This window comes from Mirounga angustirostris, unplaced genomic scaffold (genome assembly GCF_029215605.1).
Source record: "Mirounga angustirostris isolate CCGP_5_RB_7025 unplaced genomic scaffold, mMirAng1.0.hap1 SCAF_4, whole genome shotgun sequence".
Lineage (NCBI taxonomy): Eukaryota > Metazoa > Chordata > Mammalia > Carnivora > Phocidae > Mirounga > Mirounga angustirostris.
In genome coordinates this window covers 137211962-137229123 of record NW_026991712.1, presented here as the reverse complement: position 1 = coordinate 137229123, position 17162 = coordinate 137211962, and the positions used below count along the sequence as shown (strand labels likewise).

At 41.1% G+C, this 17162-nt stretch overlaps 1 protein-coding gene across 4 annotated transcripts in view; it reads left to right on the top strand.

Moving 5' to 3' along the window:
- DNAJC6 (DnaJ heat shock protein family (Hsp40) member C6) overlaps positions 1-17162 on the top strand; it is a 145825-nt gene that overhangs the window by 41459 nt on the left and 87204 nt on the right. For 2 of the 4 annotated variants that reach the window (XM_045897484.3, XM_064589015.1), the window contains exon 2: positions 2418-2686. The exons of the other annotated variants lie outside the window; for them this stretch is intronic. In XM_045897484.3, the coding sequence (XP_045753440.1) occupies positions 2488-2686 (199 nt within the window). In that variant the 5' untranslated portion in view covers positions 2418-2487. The remainder of the gene's footprint in view (positions 1-2417; positions 2687-17162) is intronic. 4 annotated transcript variants of the gene reach the window in all.

Genomic DNA, 17162 nt, shown 5'->3' with positions numbered 1-17162 from the left:
TTATGAATTTGATCTTTAGGATAATAAAAACAATTTGAGTGTCAAAATTGGTGCATATTCCAATTTAAGCCCCAAACTAGTTTTTAGACTGCTGTATATTAATCTAGCTATTGCATTTTCCTGCCTTTTTTTATTTTTCATATCCTTAATTTTGTAGGGTCATTAATAGTTATTCTGATTAACTTTATTTATATTAAGTTAAGTATAAATAAAAAAAAATTAAAGGGTCCCTGTAGCCCATTCATGTTTTTCTTTACATTTGCAAATAGGAGAGATAGATATCCAAAAATACAAAGGCACATGTTTCATCTTAATTCCTTCACGCAGTATGCCTGCAACTCCGAGAACAGTTGAACAAAAAATAACTGAAAGAGCTCTTTTTGAAAATAATTTTCACTTTTGAAAAATGGTCATCTCTAAATTATCTTAATCCAGTGATTATAAATCCAGAATTTGTACGTGATGGACACTAAGTATTTACTCTCCCTGTGCCTCAGTAATGAATTAAAAGAGAAGGAAAAGTGCAGAAAAGGATTATTTAAAATGTTATTGGAAAATATTTATTTACTAGACTTTACAGAGTATTACTTCAGTCACGTATATAAAATCGCTCAATCTGACAGATTTGAAAAATTGAAAGTATAAAATTTGTGTTTAAAATTTTATTACAATTTTAACTGCTATCACTCAAGTTGTTTGATCTTCTTGTAAATGAGCATTAACTGCAAATTGTGATTGCATCAGACAACACCTTCTTCAGTTAATGCAGTTGAGAAAGCAACTGGTCAGGGAATTGAGGTCCTCCCAGAGGGACTGGAGGGATCCACAGCATTCTTAATCCTCTACTGATTCATCCTTTTCCTATAAGAATTTGTGTTTGAGTGATCCTTGAAAGGCATATGTCTCTCAATACAATTAATTTATTTTACATAGACCTATGTAGAGCTAGAGCTTCCTGAAAACTCTTTGGGTCTCAAATGATTGGGACCCAACGCTCTTAGATGCTGTTGTTTTGATTTTTGTGTCCTTAAGTGATCAAAATAACATCAAGAGAAAGCCTTGAAAGGTGAGAAGAAGGCGAAGCTGGCTTTGTGTATGGGCTTAAGCAAATTTTACATATTTTCTTGCTGATGGGTGATAAAACTCTGCCAAATGACTTATGAGACTTAGAGTTATGTTCAGGTTTTGCAAGTCTTGAAATACATAATGTTGGGTTTCTCTTTAAGAATAAGAATGCAAAATCATGAATATGAAATTAGGTACACAGCCTTGAAAGGGGCATCTGCAAGAAAGGGGCTCTGACCCTTCAGCTTGATTAACTTCGTGATGAATTCTCTGGTAATGAGTGACTGTTTTCTTTGTTTTCTCAAAATTATCAAAGAAAAAAGGAGGAGGGGCTAGAGAATGGAAGGAAAATCCTTGTCTTCCTAACCATCCCCTCAAGCCAAGTGAGTGGTATAGTCCTTTCTCCAGGTCCCAAGGTAAATGATGTCAGAACTGAAATTGCACCTGATTCGACCTCTTCCCCGCTCCCCTCCGCCCCCCAGTTATTCGTTCAACAAATAGTTACTGAAACAGTCATATCTACTCGCTAGGTGGAATGGACCCTGTCTCCTAGTTAGAATAGCCAGCTCTTTGATATCTCACATAGGGATCATTCCTATTCTGGTTTGAAAGAAACTGCTGTTCTTTTCTCTCCTAGCATACATATAGCCTGGCATTTAACATGCGTTCTTTTTCTGTTCAATTAAGTTACAAGTCAGTCCTCCAGGACGGTAACCGTCGGGGTGGCTTTGACTTGCCGAATCTTCCAGCAAATATAGGCTAAGTTATACAAAATGGGCGTGTCTGGATTTTACCAAGAGACCCCCTCGTCCCCAAAGCTTACCAAGCAGAGACACCCAGCCTCTTTCTTCTTTACCTCACGCGCGAAAACACCCTCTACCCGGGACGTAGTAGTCCCCTCCCCCTCCCACCACGCCCCGTTTACCGCCCTCAGCCCCCCTCCTTGAGAATCTCCCCTCCCTCACTCCCTCTCTTTTCTTCCCTCCCCGTGGGCCAGCAGCGCTTGGAGCTGCCCTGCTGCACGGCGGGGCGACGCGGCGACACCTATAGGATTGCTTCCGGGCACTCCCCAGCCAGAGGGTGGCTGGCCCGGGGCCCGAAGCTCCGCAGGGCCGGCGGCTCCGCGGCGGCGGCACCGAGGACGCGCGCACCCGCTCGCCCTCCCGCCCGCGCCCTCTTTTTCTCCCTCGGTCCCGCGGGGCGCCCAGAGTCGCTCTCTGCCCAGGGCGGTGGCTTTGCCGCCCGCCCCGCAAAGCTCCTCTCTGGTGGCCGTTCCCTCTTCCTCCTCTTTGCGTCATGTCGGACACTTGATGGTTTTTTTCTTTTCCTTTTTTTTTTTCCCCCTCCTTTAGCCCTTTCCACCTTCCACCTCCTCCTTCGTTTCCCAGGTTGATATTTTCCCCCTCTTCTCTGGGCTTGCCCATGAGTCTCCTCGGGAGCTACCGGAAAAAGACCAGCAACGATGGTTATGAATCCTTGCAGCTGGTGGACAGTAACCGGGACTTAAGTGCGGGGAGCGGCGCGGGTGGCGGCAAGCAGAGAGTGAACGCCGGGGCGGCGGTAGCCGCGCGGAGTCCCGCCCAACAGTCTCAGGACCGCGCCAGCACCATGGACAGCTCAGGTAGCGCCGGTGGCGGGGTGCGCCCAGCGGAACTCCGCCGTGTCCTCCAGAGGCGGCCCACTCCACTAGCCCGAGGCTCCCACCCAACCTTGGCCTGGGAGGGGCCGGGATGGAGCGAAGGCATCTAATACACCTGGGTGTCGCATCTCTAATTTCTCTAGTTCAAGGAGCTAGGAAACGTTAGATCAGTCCTGAGGCCCAGTGACTGTAGGAGCGCCTCTTAATCTGGCTAGGCTGCTGAATACACCAGCTGGGGGCGGGGAGAGGAGGGGAAAGGGGAGGGAAGGGGTGGACGCGAGAAGGGAGCGGGTGGCTCGTGGAGCCACTGGGAAGGAGGGCAGGGAGAGGCAGCTGCTTTCACTACCCAGCTGGATGAGGGGGAGACGTGAAGGAGCAAGTGCGTTGATTGTTTTCGCAGCCTGCGGACGGACGGTATTTATTCCAATTATTATTCTCGTAATGCTGATGTTATTTGCAATTCTCTAAAGCTGTGCCTCTTCTCAACTTGGCTGTCTGCTAGGGTTAATGCTGTTATCTTTCTTCAGCAATTTTTACCTTGAGCAAATTTTTATCTAGAGCCCTTTTACACAGCTTTTATGATTTGTACAATGACATTCATTTCATCAGCTATTGGCTTTGATCTTGTTTGTCTTTATCTTTTTGCATTGAGTGTACCAATATTTCATAAACGTTACATGTAAGGAAAATGAAAATGCCTCTAAACTTTGTATCTGGGCTTGCAACCTTTTTTTTTATAAAGCATTTTAACAAGGTGGATTTCTCTCTGTCGGAAATGCTCTTTTACCAATTTCTATAGCAAAACAGTCATTTAATATATGTATGTTGGACCAGGGGTATTATTATAGCTGTTTCCTCAGCTTTTCAAGGAACCAGGACCAGAGGGTTATTTACATAAAGATAATTTGTAATCGAAGTGCTCAATGGTTTGTTCTACATTGACAACTTTAATATACTGGATAACTGAGGACTCCAGAGGCAAGATTCATGTTGGGTTGTTTGGGAAGTAATGAAAACAAACTGAATTTAATTCTTGCACTTTGCAAATAAATGTTTGTTTCTTTTAGTTGTGTAATGGCTCTCTCTGGACTACTGTTTTCTATTTTCCTTATCCCATAAGTGGGGTAAAATATCATCTACAGATGTTCAAGTGTCCTGACCTGAAAACATATTTTACCCATACAAGCTCTTATTGAAGTTTAATAAGGTGTTGGTAGAATGTTTTCTCAGGACCATTTTATTTTTATTTTATTTTTTAAAAAGATCTTATTTATTTATTTCACAGAGAGAGATAGCGAGGGCAGGAACACAAGCAGGGAGAAGCAGGCTTCCCAATGAGCAGGGAGCCCAATGTGGGGCTTGATCCCATGACGCTGGGATCATGACCTGAGCCGAAGGCAGACGCTTAATGACTGAGCCACCCAGGCGCCCCTCTCAGGACCATTTTAAATTAAAGCTAAAACTACCTGAAGGACCAATGGTTCTAACAGCTTTGGTATTGATGTTGTACATGGGTATTTGATTTATGATTTTCTAAACCTGTGATAAAGTCCAAAGCATCTTTTGACTGGATGTGATCTCCTTTAAGTCTTAAAGAAAAAGATTTATGCGTCCCAAATGATGCCACCATAATCCTTTCTGGAACATTGTGGACATGTACATATGGAATGAACAATTTCCAATGAATGAGGAGGAGCCCCACTTTCAGGAAATGAAATTTTGTATATTTTCACTTCTCATAGGGATTCTTATTTTAAGAATTGGAATTTGTTTTTGAAGTATGTTACATCCTAGAATATTTTTAACACCTATTTCCTGAGTCCATTATATGCCAGGCAGTGTGCTAAGCACTGGGGGGGAATATAATAGTGAAGGAGACACTATTAGATGACAGGAGCAGTAACTCAAACACACAGCAGCCTATAGTGAGTCCTGGATTTTTGAGGATTGTCTTTTTCACCAAATCAGACTTTTTCAATAGGTTTAGAGAAGAAAAATGAAGTGAATTGATAAACTGTTGTAATAGGAAAACATTTTAATTAAGAATATGGTTGTCTCTAAAGCACTATTGCTAGGAGTTGATTCTTCAACTTGATCAAACTAGCCCTGTATGAAGAGGTTGCAAGGATTCTTCCCGTCCCCATTCCTCTTTCTGGTTAGGGGAATGTTGTGGCTTTGTTATGGCAGTACTGTGTATCTTATGACTATTTTGATGCATATTTGCAATTGAGAACAGTCTGAGAAGATGCTGTTTGTTTGGTCTGGATGAACAATTGGGCCCTGAGAGTGGGGTTTCTCTTCGTGGGTAGCAAGTTTCATTGACTAGTGCAACTATATCTATCTTGTCTAATTATAGTTCTTTCTTCTTAGATCCTCAAAGAGTGGCCTTGTGCAGTGTAAATGTATCCATTTGTTTAAGATATTTAATTAAGCTCATGGATCATTTCTAAAAACAGTAGTGATCTGCCCATTTATTCAACTCATTGTACTGTGACATGCTGGATAGGAGAGGTGGTTCATGGGGCTTTGGTCTAACAGAAATGTTTATGAATGGAAAAAATATGTCTAGAGGATTTAAAAATAAATCTAGAGGATTTAAAGCTTAGTTCTAACAATATCTTACACTTGTATAGCTATTTATAATAGGTGGTACACTTGGACACTTACCTTATTTCATTTCCCCAGAAGTCTATTAGGCAGAATAAGTGGCATGTCTGTGCCTAGAGACTTGATATCAAACATCTGCACTATTGTTACTAGCTGTAAAACCTAGAAAAATTTTAAGCCTGCTCCCCATTTATAAAGGGAGAATCATAATAGTGGTTCTTACAATAGAGCTTTTAGTTTGAGACTTAAAACAACATGAGAATACATTTGCAGTTTTCCTTTATTTTGCTGTTTGTGTCCTTAGAATTAGAGGAAACTTACTCTGAGAGATGGTAGGAGACTTAGAAGGTAAAATAGCTACTTAGTAGACTGATGAATCACAGACCTGTACCCCTGAAACAAATAATTACATTATATGTTAATAAAAAAATAGCTACTTAGTGACAGCCAGATTCAGGTTTTCTGACTCTAAGGTCTAAATTTTTCTCCACTGAACTGAACTGTCTTTCTGTGTAGGTATAATATCAACTGATTATTGAGATGGAAATAATATTATCTCCTTGGATTTCCCCTCTTGTTTTTAGATGAAAGAGTGACAGATGTTCAGAGAAGTTTAATGACTTTCTAAGTCAACAGACTCTCAAGTGGTACATTCCAGAGTAGCCCCCAAGCCAGATGTGTGTCTTCCAGAGCTCTCTGCCTGCCCTGATTCACTTTCTCTTCTTGAATTATTCTCTAGAAAAGATTGTCATTCAGAGGTCATCCTCTCATCTCCCAGATGGCACTGTAGCTATCCCAAGTCATTAGTTCAGGAACCCCATATTTACCTTGCGTTCATTTCACCTACCATGAAAGTAGAATCCACAAATGAACTCTTAGTCTTGAGTCACTAACATGTTCCAACATAAGGCTTTACTTACCATATTCATAATGATAAGCCATAAAACAGTAGTCCAATTAAAATCTGTTTCCAGATTTTAATGGGATTTAAAAGTGTAAGGATAATGAAGAATGCTAATATACTTTCCTGTTTAGTATAAATCTGATTGAAAGCAAAAATTACCCTTAACAAATGCTATTCTAGGTGGTATTTACACAGCATCTACATTTTGAATCAGACTTTATTATTATGAAGTACTTATTTGGATAACTTCATACTGCATTGAAATATTATAAGCATATATACACTAATATCCTTTCTTAGGAATACCTGCCCATTTAAGGGTTTTGTAGGTTGAAGGCAAAGTTGATTTACTAACTTAATGTGTGCCTAAAGTTTGAATGTTTCTAGATAGCTGCTTAAGGATACATCTCTGTCAAAGTTCAAATGCTTGGAGACTGCCAGGTTTCATAGACTTTGAAGGGGAATCTTTTTTTTTTTTTTTTAAGATTGATTTATTTTAGACAGAGAAGAGAAGAGTATAAGAGTATGGGGTGGAGAGGGGCAGAGGCAGAAGGAGAGAAAGTCTCAAGCAGACTCCATGCTGAGCACAGCATGGAGCCTGTTGTGGGGCTCCATCTACCGACCCTCAGATCAGGACCCTGAGATCGAGACTGGAGCTAAAACAGAGAGTCTGAGGCTTAACCAACTATGCCACCCTGGCACCCCAGAAGGGGAATCTTTTGAACCAAGTCTCAGAAAGATGACCATGTAGCCTATGACATACACCTTCTGTGTTGGAGCTATCACTGCCTTCTGAGTCTGTACCTTTGGACTGTTCTCATCAGCACCAAGTTCTTTCTTTTTATTTAGGCCTTTTGGCTCTCCAGGTACAAAATAAATCTAATCCTTTGTCCACATGGCCACCCTTTGAAAATTAGAGAACGGATCCTGTTTCTCCTCTTAGCTCAGTTGTCTTCTTTTCTAGGTTAATCATCTATCTAAATATATATCATATATATAAATCATATATAAAAAGATGTATATAAATATATTTATTTAGATATATATCTAGATATATTTAGATATATAGCTATATTAGCTATATAGATTTATAATAATATAAATATATAGATATCTATAATAATATATAATATTTACATATATATTGCTTTTTTTTTTAAGATTTTATTTATTTATTTGACAGAGAGAGAGACAGCGAGAGCAGGAACACAAGCAGGGGGAGTGGGAGAGGGAGAAGCAGGCTTCCCGCTGAGCAGGGAGCCCGATGTGGGACTCGATCCCAGGACTCTGGGATCATGACCTGAGCTGAAGGCAGACGCTTAACGACTGAGCCACCCAGGCGCCCAATATATTGCTTTATTTAACAAGGTTTTTAAATTAATTTTTTTCTTTTCTTTTTTATTATGTTATGTTAATCTTAAATTAATTTTTATTATAAAAGTTTTTATCATAAAAGTTTTCCATGCTCTTGTTAGAAAAGAATTAAATATTACAGAAAAGAATACAATGGAAAATATAATATACCCTCCCCCTTCCCTGATTCTTTGTCTTAGAGATAACCCCTACTGAAAGTATGTGTAAACATATATATATAAAATAAATGTGTATATGCATGATTAAAATTATAATAAAATATAAAGTTGTAACCATGTATCTTTATATACATTGTTCAGTAATGCTTAAACATAAAAATTGTTACAATTTTTTGATTGTAGCAATGATTACAATCCAGGCCATTTTGCTAAACACTATACCTATGGTGTCTTATTTAATCCTCATAAGAATTCTTTAAGGTAGGTGAAAGTTAATTTTTTCTTTTTTTTTTTAAGATTTTATTTATTTATTTGACAGACAGAGAGAGAACACAGGCAGGGGGAGCAGCAGAGGGAGAGGGAGAAGCAGACTCCCCCCCTGAGCAGGGAACCCGATGTGGGGCTCCATCCCTAGACCCTGGGATCATGACCTGAGTCGAAGGCAGATGCTTAACTGACTGAGCCACCCAGGTGCCCCAGTTAATTTTTCCTTATAGTTGAATAAACCAGGTACAGAGAGGTTAAGCAAATTGTCTGAGGTTACACATGCTCTACTTATTCTACATTGAGTAAAATGTTGTAGAGAAATGTCCATAAAGTTTCAAGTGAAGAATTCCGCGGTGAATGTTTCTATTTGCTGCTTTCCCTGTGGTAAGGAGAGATAGGAATGTCTGAGGTAACTGAAAGGAATGTAGTTGTTTTTCATTTTGAATCTTGTAAATAAGATTTCTCTCTCTCTTTTTAAGATTTTATTTATTTATTTGACATAGAGAGAGAGAGAGAACCCAAGCAGGGAGAACGGCAGGCAGAGAGAGAGGAGAAGCAGGCTCCCCACTGAGAAGGGAGTCCAGTATGGGACTCCATCCCAGGACCCCGGGATCATGACCTGAGCTGAAGGCAGATGCTGAACTAACTGAGCCACCCAGGCACCCCAAGATAACTCTCTTGACTTAAATAGAACCTAAAGAATTTTAAAATGCTAGAAATGAAGAAGGCAGAGAAAAAGCAGTATTGAATAAGACTGATTAAATCCTTATTGACACTGAGAGAACAATATAATTGGTACCGCTTTATAACTTTATGGAGCAATATCTTGCCAATGAAAGTGAGTCCCCACTGTTCTCAGGATAAAGTCACTTTATCTTAACTGGACATCAGAAGCCCATCATGCTACCTCTGTAAGCCAGCCCAGTAGAACTTCTTATCCTGTCACCACTGGTAGGTCCCCTGCCCCCCACCTCCATCTCTATGCTTTTGCACACATTGTTTTCTCAGGTTAGGCCAACTTTTCCCAGAGTCTTCTAGATGTGTACTTTTCCAGGTTATCTCCTGCTCATTCTTGAGCTCCTTAACCCCTGTAGACTGCATGAGATGGCCACTCTCCATGCTCTTCCCCCAGCCTGTATATCCCTCCGTTAGCTCTTACCACATTAGGTTGTGATATGTTGCCTGGCCTATCTCTCCCTCTAGACTCTAAGTAAAGTTCGGAGCAGGGCTGTGTGTTCCTCACCTTGTATTCTTGTCACTGCTTGGCATTTATTAGGAGCCTGATAAATACTCGTTGAATGAATAAAAGCATGCACTGATTTTGAAGTTTTAAAAAGGGAATTTATAATGAAATGTACCCATCCAAACCACAAAATAAGCATGCAACTAGATTTTAATAGAAATGAGGCCAGACTTGATAGAAATGAAACTGTTGGCAGAAAGCTAGACCAACTCAAAAATGAGCATTTTTCATATGCAAGGGACGCTAGAGGGGAGAGAAAGATAATACATAGTCCCAGACCCCCAAGAGTTTTCTAATGTGGAAATGGAAAGAAATAATAAGCTTACCAAGAGACTGCTTTCTTGACCAAAAAAAAAAAAAAAAAAAAAAAATACAACCTACTGTATGATTCATCATCATGATAATTTTTTTTAGCAGAAAAAAAAAGAAGCACTAAATGTATAGTTTTTTTTTTTTTTAACAAACTAACAATAGATGACTTTTATCTGTAGATTTGTGTGTTTCTTCATCAGTATTGGGAGGTTGGATTCTTAGCTACTTTCAAGTTTAATATTAAAAATTCTTTGTATCACCTTTGGCCATCTGCAATTTATGTAAGCATTATGGTGTCCTTTTATAACTTGTACTCACCATTTTGAACTCCTTTTGGAAAGAGTCTATAATTTCAAGGTGGATTAAAGCATCCTGAGTTTAAATTGTACATTTCCTCATTGGCAAAACTCAGGAAAAAGCTAAATTATAGTTATTGTCTACTTAAACAACATCTCTCAAAATTTACTTAGGAGCATTTGACAGAGCAGCTCAGTGTCTGAGTTAATAAGCCCTTCATGGTCTAAGGAATTAGGAAATTTTCATGACGGGCCAAGAGAGCTGACAATTTCTAGTTCTTAAAATTGCTTTACCTGACATGTCACAGGTCATAGCCTGGATCCAAAATTTTTTTTCTTTCAGTAATGCATCAAAGCATAATTTAAAAAGGCACTAGGGATGAAAATTAAAATTCACCTGTGTGTGATGTTAACAATGCAAATGACCGCACCAAGGAAGGATTCAGATGGTCCAGTGCTTGCTAGGCACATTGGGTTTGCACATGCAGAAAATGATTGTTGGCACATTGGTCGTACTGTACCTGGTCACGGGTGAATTTGGCATGTGTTATAAGCCACTTCCTGATTTTAGAAATGTTATGCTGTGAAAGAAGTGCACCTCAGAATTGGGTATATTTGGCACACGGCAGGGTGAATAACTTGTATAACAATAGACACATGCAGTGCCATGGAGTGCAGAAGCAGGAGGGATAATCTCAACCGGGGGGACGAGGGAAGGCCACAGTGGAAAGTACTGTTTGAGCAGGAAGTCAGTAGGTGGAGAAGGAAAGGGAAATTGTTTTGGGCTGAGAGGTAAGGCCCAGTGGCATCGTCATACATGTATGGTGTGTTGAGAGATTTGCATTTGGGCCTGGAAGCCAGAGCCCATATGGGTCGAAAGTGCTATAGTGGATGGCGCTGGCAAGACAGATTGAACCCAGATCAGGGTAAGTCTGTTGAGAAGGTTGGACTTTATTCTGCACGCAGTGGGAGGGTCCTGAAGATTTGGGAGAGGGGCTGAGGCAGGGCGCCTAGGGATCACAACAATTTTAAGACCGACAAAAATGTTTTAATTTTAATTTCTTTTAAAAACCAGAATAAAATAAATGAGTATAACAGTAAGGAATTAAGGAATTCGTCTTCATACCATTGCAGTAAAAAATAATTTTTGTAAAGGGGGGGAATGAGCACACGAAGGCAAAACTACCTAGGGCCCCCAAACATCCTACTGCAGTTGCAGAGAGAAGAATGTAATGTGCGAATACTGGAGATATTTGGCAGCTGCATAAGAGGTGGGTCCCATCTGTCGTTCCCAACTGTGTCCTGGCTGTATCAGATTGACCTGAGACCCTGGTTGAAAACACAGGTTCCTGGGCCCCAGGGATTCATGAGTTAGTGAGGGAAGGGGTGTCCTGCCAGGGAGAGAGCATGTGTCTCATGGACAGGGAAGACAAATAAGTGCCCATTAACCTGAGAATAATGACAGCCCAAACCAGTGTAGTGCCAGTGAACTGTGGAAGAAAGGAAAGCATTGCTCAAAAGAATGGACAGACTGACAGCAGCCTGGATGTGGGGTGGGAGGTATAGGGCAAGCTAGAGGTGTCTAGCCTGGTGGCAGAAGAGGAGGTAGTATTTTCATTCTTGGCCAGAAGTGGAAAATGAGACCAGTTGGTTTTCGATGCTACAGGTGCACCAGGAGCATACCAGCGCAAGGGCTGAATATGCTGTCAGGTTGGCATGAGGTGTCACCAGGCTTTCAGCTTTTTGGTGGGCTGCCCATTAGGCTGTGCAGATCTCCAGAGGAGTGCTGTGGAAGAGGTGGGAGGCAGGAGCAGGGTCTGTGTTTGCCTAGGGGAGGAGTAAGGTAATCAGTGGAAATGCTAGAACTGAAATTCTATGGCACTGGTCTGAGTCCAGGGCTGTGGCTGGAGGCCAGGGTAGTGTAAAGTAGCCAGCCTGCCCTTAGGCCCGTTCTCACAGGGCAAGCCCTAGGCTCTGGGTCCTTCCTTGCCTGCTGATGGGGAAACAGGAAGAAAGCTCACACACCAGAGAAACCTGGAAGGTGACTGTTGAAACAGGAATTCTCGGTCTCTATGGAAATAGGCAAGGGCCTGAAAAAACACTCTGACCCCAGAAATCCTCAAGGGCTGGCTTGTGCCAGCATTTGGCCACTTGAGCCTCACAGCAGAAATCAGTAGGGTGACATTTCTCTTCACTGTTTATTCTTCCTTCACTTTCTCCCTCTTCTGCAGTCCTCCTTCCCAATATTCTCTTCTTCTGCCTCCTCTTCTGCCTTCCTCTCCATCTTCGGCTTCCTTGTCCCTGTCTCTCCTCTTTGCCTGTGCTACTCTTCTTTTCTCTTCTTCCCCTGTCCTACCTGCGTCTTCTCCCCTTTTTCTAGTGAGTCAGCATATTTGGTAGACTTGGAACCCCATGCCATAGGAAGCTTTGTGGATGACTGTAGTTTGGGGGTATGTATGTGGGGGTGTATGTGTGTGACTTAGATCCCAGCCTGCTGCATGTGGCCCAGTGGGTGTGAACACTGGTGTCACTTTCCAATTGGGGTAATTGCATCTGACCTACCTAAAATTTCACTTGCTGTTTCAGTTAGCCAAGTGTTCCGCACTGTGACTTGGTGATGAGAGGTTTCATAAGCCTCCATCCCAGAGGTAGCTGCGTTTCATTCAGATGAAGAATTTCACTTACTAATTGGCAGCTAGGGAGTGCAAGATAATAGCACACCGTTTCCCCCTCCCTGTCTTTTCTACCCCCTCCCTGCAAGAAAACAGATCTTTCTCTCCCCTTCAGCTATTGCTAAAGCCTAGAAAAATGGCTCTATTTCAATCCTTCCGAGTCCAAATTTGTGGCTGCTGTTGAGCAGTGGAGATATTAGGGAGTCATGAGTCAGAAACCTCAGATGTAAGCTTTGGCTTTGTCATTTACAAGCTTTGACCTTGGGCAGGTAATTCAAATGAGAAAAATCATACTGACCCTGCCTGTTTCACAGGCAAGGGGAAATATGGGAATGTAGATGAAAGCACTTTGCAGTGGGTAAATTCAGCATTCATTCATTTTATGAATGTCTCCTGACTGCCTATTATGTGCTGGTACGGTTCTAGCCATGGTGATACAGTGGAGGATGCGACAGATAAGACTTGGGTGCTTATGGGTTTACATTGTAGTACACAAGATACACCATAAACCAGTAGATAAAGATAAAGGATTATATGGTATGCTAAATGCCATGGAAGGACTAGAGTGAAGGAGAGAATAGCTCAAGGTGGAGGTGGGGAGGAGGGAAGCCTACCTTACAGAGCACAATCAGGAAGGGCTTTTCTGAGGAGGTTGAGGAGGTAACATTTGAGTTGACACCTGAAGAAACAGAAGCAAACAGGAAGAAAAAAAAAGAAATAGAGAGAGCACTGTGTGTAGTGCATTTCAAGGACCAGGTTCAGCAAATGCAAAGACCTGGAAGAGGGGCCAAGCTCTGTGAAAGGATAGGTCATTGTTACAACCAGCACTTAGTGAGTCAGGAGGGAAGGGGGACAAATGAGGTCTGAGTTGTGTTTTTAAGAGGCCATTTTGGCTGCTTGCATCAAATAAGAATTTGAGGTGGCTTCATAGCTTCATAGGTATTTGAGACTGTAGACAGGATTTATATACGAGAGATGACATCAGTAACTATACTGTTCAACATTAAGGGTCAGCCTTTTTAAGTTCAAATGATAATATTCTCATAGCATCTTAGTGCTGGCAACATGCTTTCTATACCCTATCATACTTTGTTTTTAGAATGTCCCAGTGAAATCGGTGACTCCAGGTCTTCTAACATCCCGGAAAATGACACATTTGCAGAGGAGGAGAGTTGAGGTCTTGGGCACCCTGAGGCCATGATGTATCAACTACTCTAAAAGGAGACAAGCTAGAGGGATAGAACAGTAACAATTGGGTTTTAACTGCTAAGGAAATTGGCTTAGGTTGCCTTGAAATGTATAGCAGCATTTCACTTTAATTATTGGTCTTAAAATCCAGCCACTACATCGCCTAATGTGGTAGGAGCCCGGCTTTGTCTTTCAGCGTACCAGGAGAGGACTGTCTCCATTATATGCCTCATTGGCACAATGAAACCTGGGAGGCTTTCACACATTGTCTTGTTTTGTGAGCATTTGCTGTTATAACAGAAGACAGTTCTATTTCATATGTTGCTTTGTTTTCAAGCCATTGCGTAAGAGCTCGGCTTCTTGTCTCTTAAAACGCAAAACCAAACCAAAACAAGAACCCTGTTTTTGTTTATAGCAGGATGCATACTTATGAAGAGAAAATATAAAACAATTCAGTAAGTGGCATGAAAATGAAAATAAAAGTTCACTTCCTTCCTCTGCAGCTTTTAGTTTTACCCTCCAGATATAATTAATACTAATTGTTTCTTGTATGTACTTACAGAATTTTCTAGGCATTTACAAGCTTCTACACAGCCACATAGACACATGCAGATTCCTGCACATTGACACATGTGTACATACACATTCATATATAATAAATGCCTGTATATCCTGGAATCCTTCTATCATGCTATTATAGAGCTTGATTTTTACTTAACACTATGTCTTGGATAACTTTATACATTTTTACCTAGCAAAGTACCTCATTTTCTCTAATGACTACTTTAAATTGCACTGTCCCAATTCTTCTATTGATAAGCAGCAAATATCTTTGAATATATATTTATGTATTGTATGTGTGGTACACCCATGGGATAAATTCTTAGAAGTGGAATTACTAGGAGAAGGAGCAAAGAGCACACTCACGTCACATTATGATAGATCTTGCCAGATTGCTGTCTAAAGAGCCTTGTTCCAACTTAAGTTTCTACTAACAGTATATGTGACTACTTGTTTTCCCAGACCCTTGTTAAAGCTGAGTGTTGTTATCAAACTTCTTAATTTTTGGCAGCCTCGTAAGTGAGAAATGGTGGTAATGGTACTTGAAACTGGCATTACATTTTGATACTTCCATGAGTTTTTTTTAAGATTTTATTTATTTGTGATCGAGAGGGAGAGAGCATGAGTGGGGGGAAGGGGTAGAGGGAGAGGGAGAAACAGACCCCTCACTGAGCAGGGAGCCTGACCTGGTGCTCGATCCCAGGGCCCTGAGATCATGACCTGAGACGAAGGCAGACGCTTAACTCAGTCACCCAGGCACCATGGAAATGGGTTTTAATTACTTTTTATTAAGTAGGTAATATATATTTAGGGCAAAACAATTTAGGAAATGCAGGAAAGCGCAGAAGAAAAAATAACTGATAAACTTGTTTTCTGTAGATGACGATTGTTAACATTTTGAAATATATCCTTTTGTCTCTTATCTGTGCATAAAGTATGAATGAAACAATTGCGTTACCTTCTTTGCTCTTTGTTGATTGTGGCCACTGGTTTTCTTGTGAAATACTGTAGTACAGAAGTGGGGAGTACCCTGGAGTTGGAGCCAGCGGCTCTTCAGATTCAAATTTTGACATCACTGACTAACTTTGTGAACTTAGGCAAAGCATTCTACTCATCCGAGCCCCTCTGCAAAACAGATAATGTCTTTCTCATCAGATTGTTAGGAAAATCAAATGCGGTAAGGTACAGAAAAGTACCTAGTGCATTCCCTGCCCTGTAGTAGCTACTTGATAAATGTTGGCTCTATCAAGAGGTTGACATGAAGTAAGACCATGGTGGCAATATTTTATTATCCGGAGGTTTCTTTAAGTTAGATCATGTTTCTCTTCATTTTACAAGGTTTTGAGCATTTTCTTCATTATATTCATACTGGGATTATTCATAAGCTTTAAGGCAATTTGTGGTCACCCTATAGTCCTCATAAATGTGTGGGATATCTATTACTACAACTCTTGGTTGAGGCAGTCAGCAGGCTTGATACCTAATGAGGTGCTCAGAACATCCCTGTTTAAAGAGAATTTTGAAGGTGGAGGATAAAATTGGGTGCTTCCTAAGGATGAAAGGAAATTACCATTTATATTTTTTAACTTTTTTTTTTTTTAAGATTTTATTTATTTGCGAGAGAGAGAATGAGAGACAGAGAGCATGAGAGGGAGGAGGGTCAGAGGGAGAGGCAGACTCCCTGCTGAGCAGGGAGCCCAATGCGGGACTTGATCTCGGGACTCCAGGATCATGACCTGAGCCGAAGGCAGTCGCTTAACCAACTGAGCCACCCAGGCGCCCTACCATTTATATTTTAAGTATAACTAGGCATTACTTATTTTTTCTTCTTTCCTTTCTTTCTCTTTCTATTCTTTCTCCTTCCTCCCTTCCTTCCTTCCTTCCTTCCTTCCTTCCTTCCTTCCTTCTTTCTTTCTTTCCTTCTTTCTTTCTTTCTTTCTTTCTTTTCTTTCTCTTTCTTTCTTTCTTTCTTTCTTTCTTTCTTTCTTTCTTTCTTTCTTTCTTTCTTTCTTTCTCTTTCATCTTTCTTCTTTCTTCTTTTCTTTCTTTCCATCCCCCAGTGTTTCCACAAAAGCTAATTCATGTGAAGCAGTGGTTCCCTACTTTATACCCTCCCTCCATGGGCAGACAACTATTTCACAACTTACACCATCTCTCTGAAAAGCAAAGGACCCTCCTGCAGTCAGGAAGAATTCCTTTTATTTATTTATTTTTTAAAAATATTTTATTCATTTATTTGAGAGAGAGCACGTGTGAGCGAGCACAAGCAGGGGGAGCAACAGGAGAGAGAGAAGCAGACTCCCAGCCTGATATGGGGCTCAATTCCAGGATCCTGAGATCATGACCTGAGCTGAAGGCAGCCATTTAACCGACTGAGCCACCCAGGCACCCCAGGAAGAATTCCTTTTCAATATAGTTTAATTTGTAGTACTGACCAGGACCTCATGGGTCCATGGACACATACTTCACAAGTTCGCCATCTTCAACTCATAATCAGTATATTCATTCCTTTTGTATAAGGGTTTCTCAACCTTTGCACTATTGACATTTTGAGCCAGATAATTCTTTGTTGTGGGGAGCTGTCCTGTGCATTATAGGATGTTTAGTAGCACCCTGGCCTCTACCCACTCACCTCTCTGTCATAATTGCTAAACGTGGGGTTGTGGGGAATCCACTTTGACAACCACCAGTCTCAAACAGTTCACTCATTTTAAGAGCAAGGAAACTGAAGCCTGGAGAGAGGAAGTGACTTAAATGGGGCATGGGGCCAGTACACAGATAACTCTAATGTGTATGTGTCAAGCACAGAATGAATGTTCTAAGAGGCAATTCAGAGAGGGCAGAGACAGTCTCCTTGATTAGGTTGTATTTAGGAT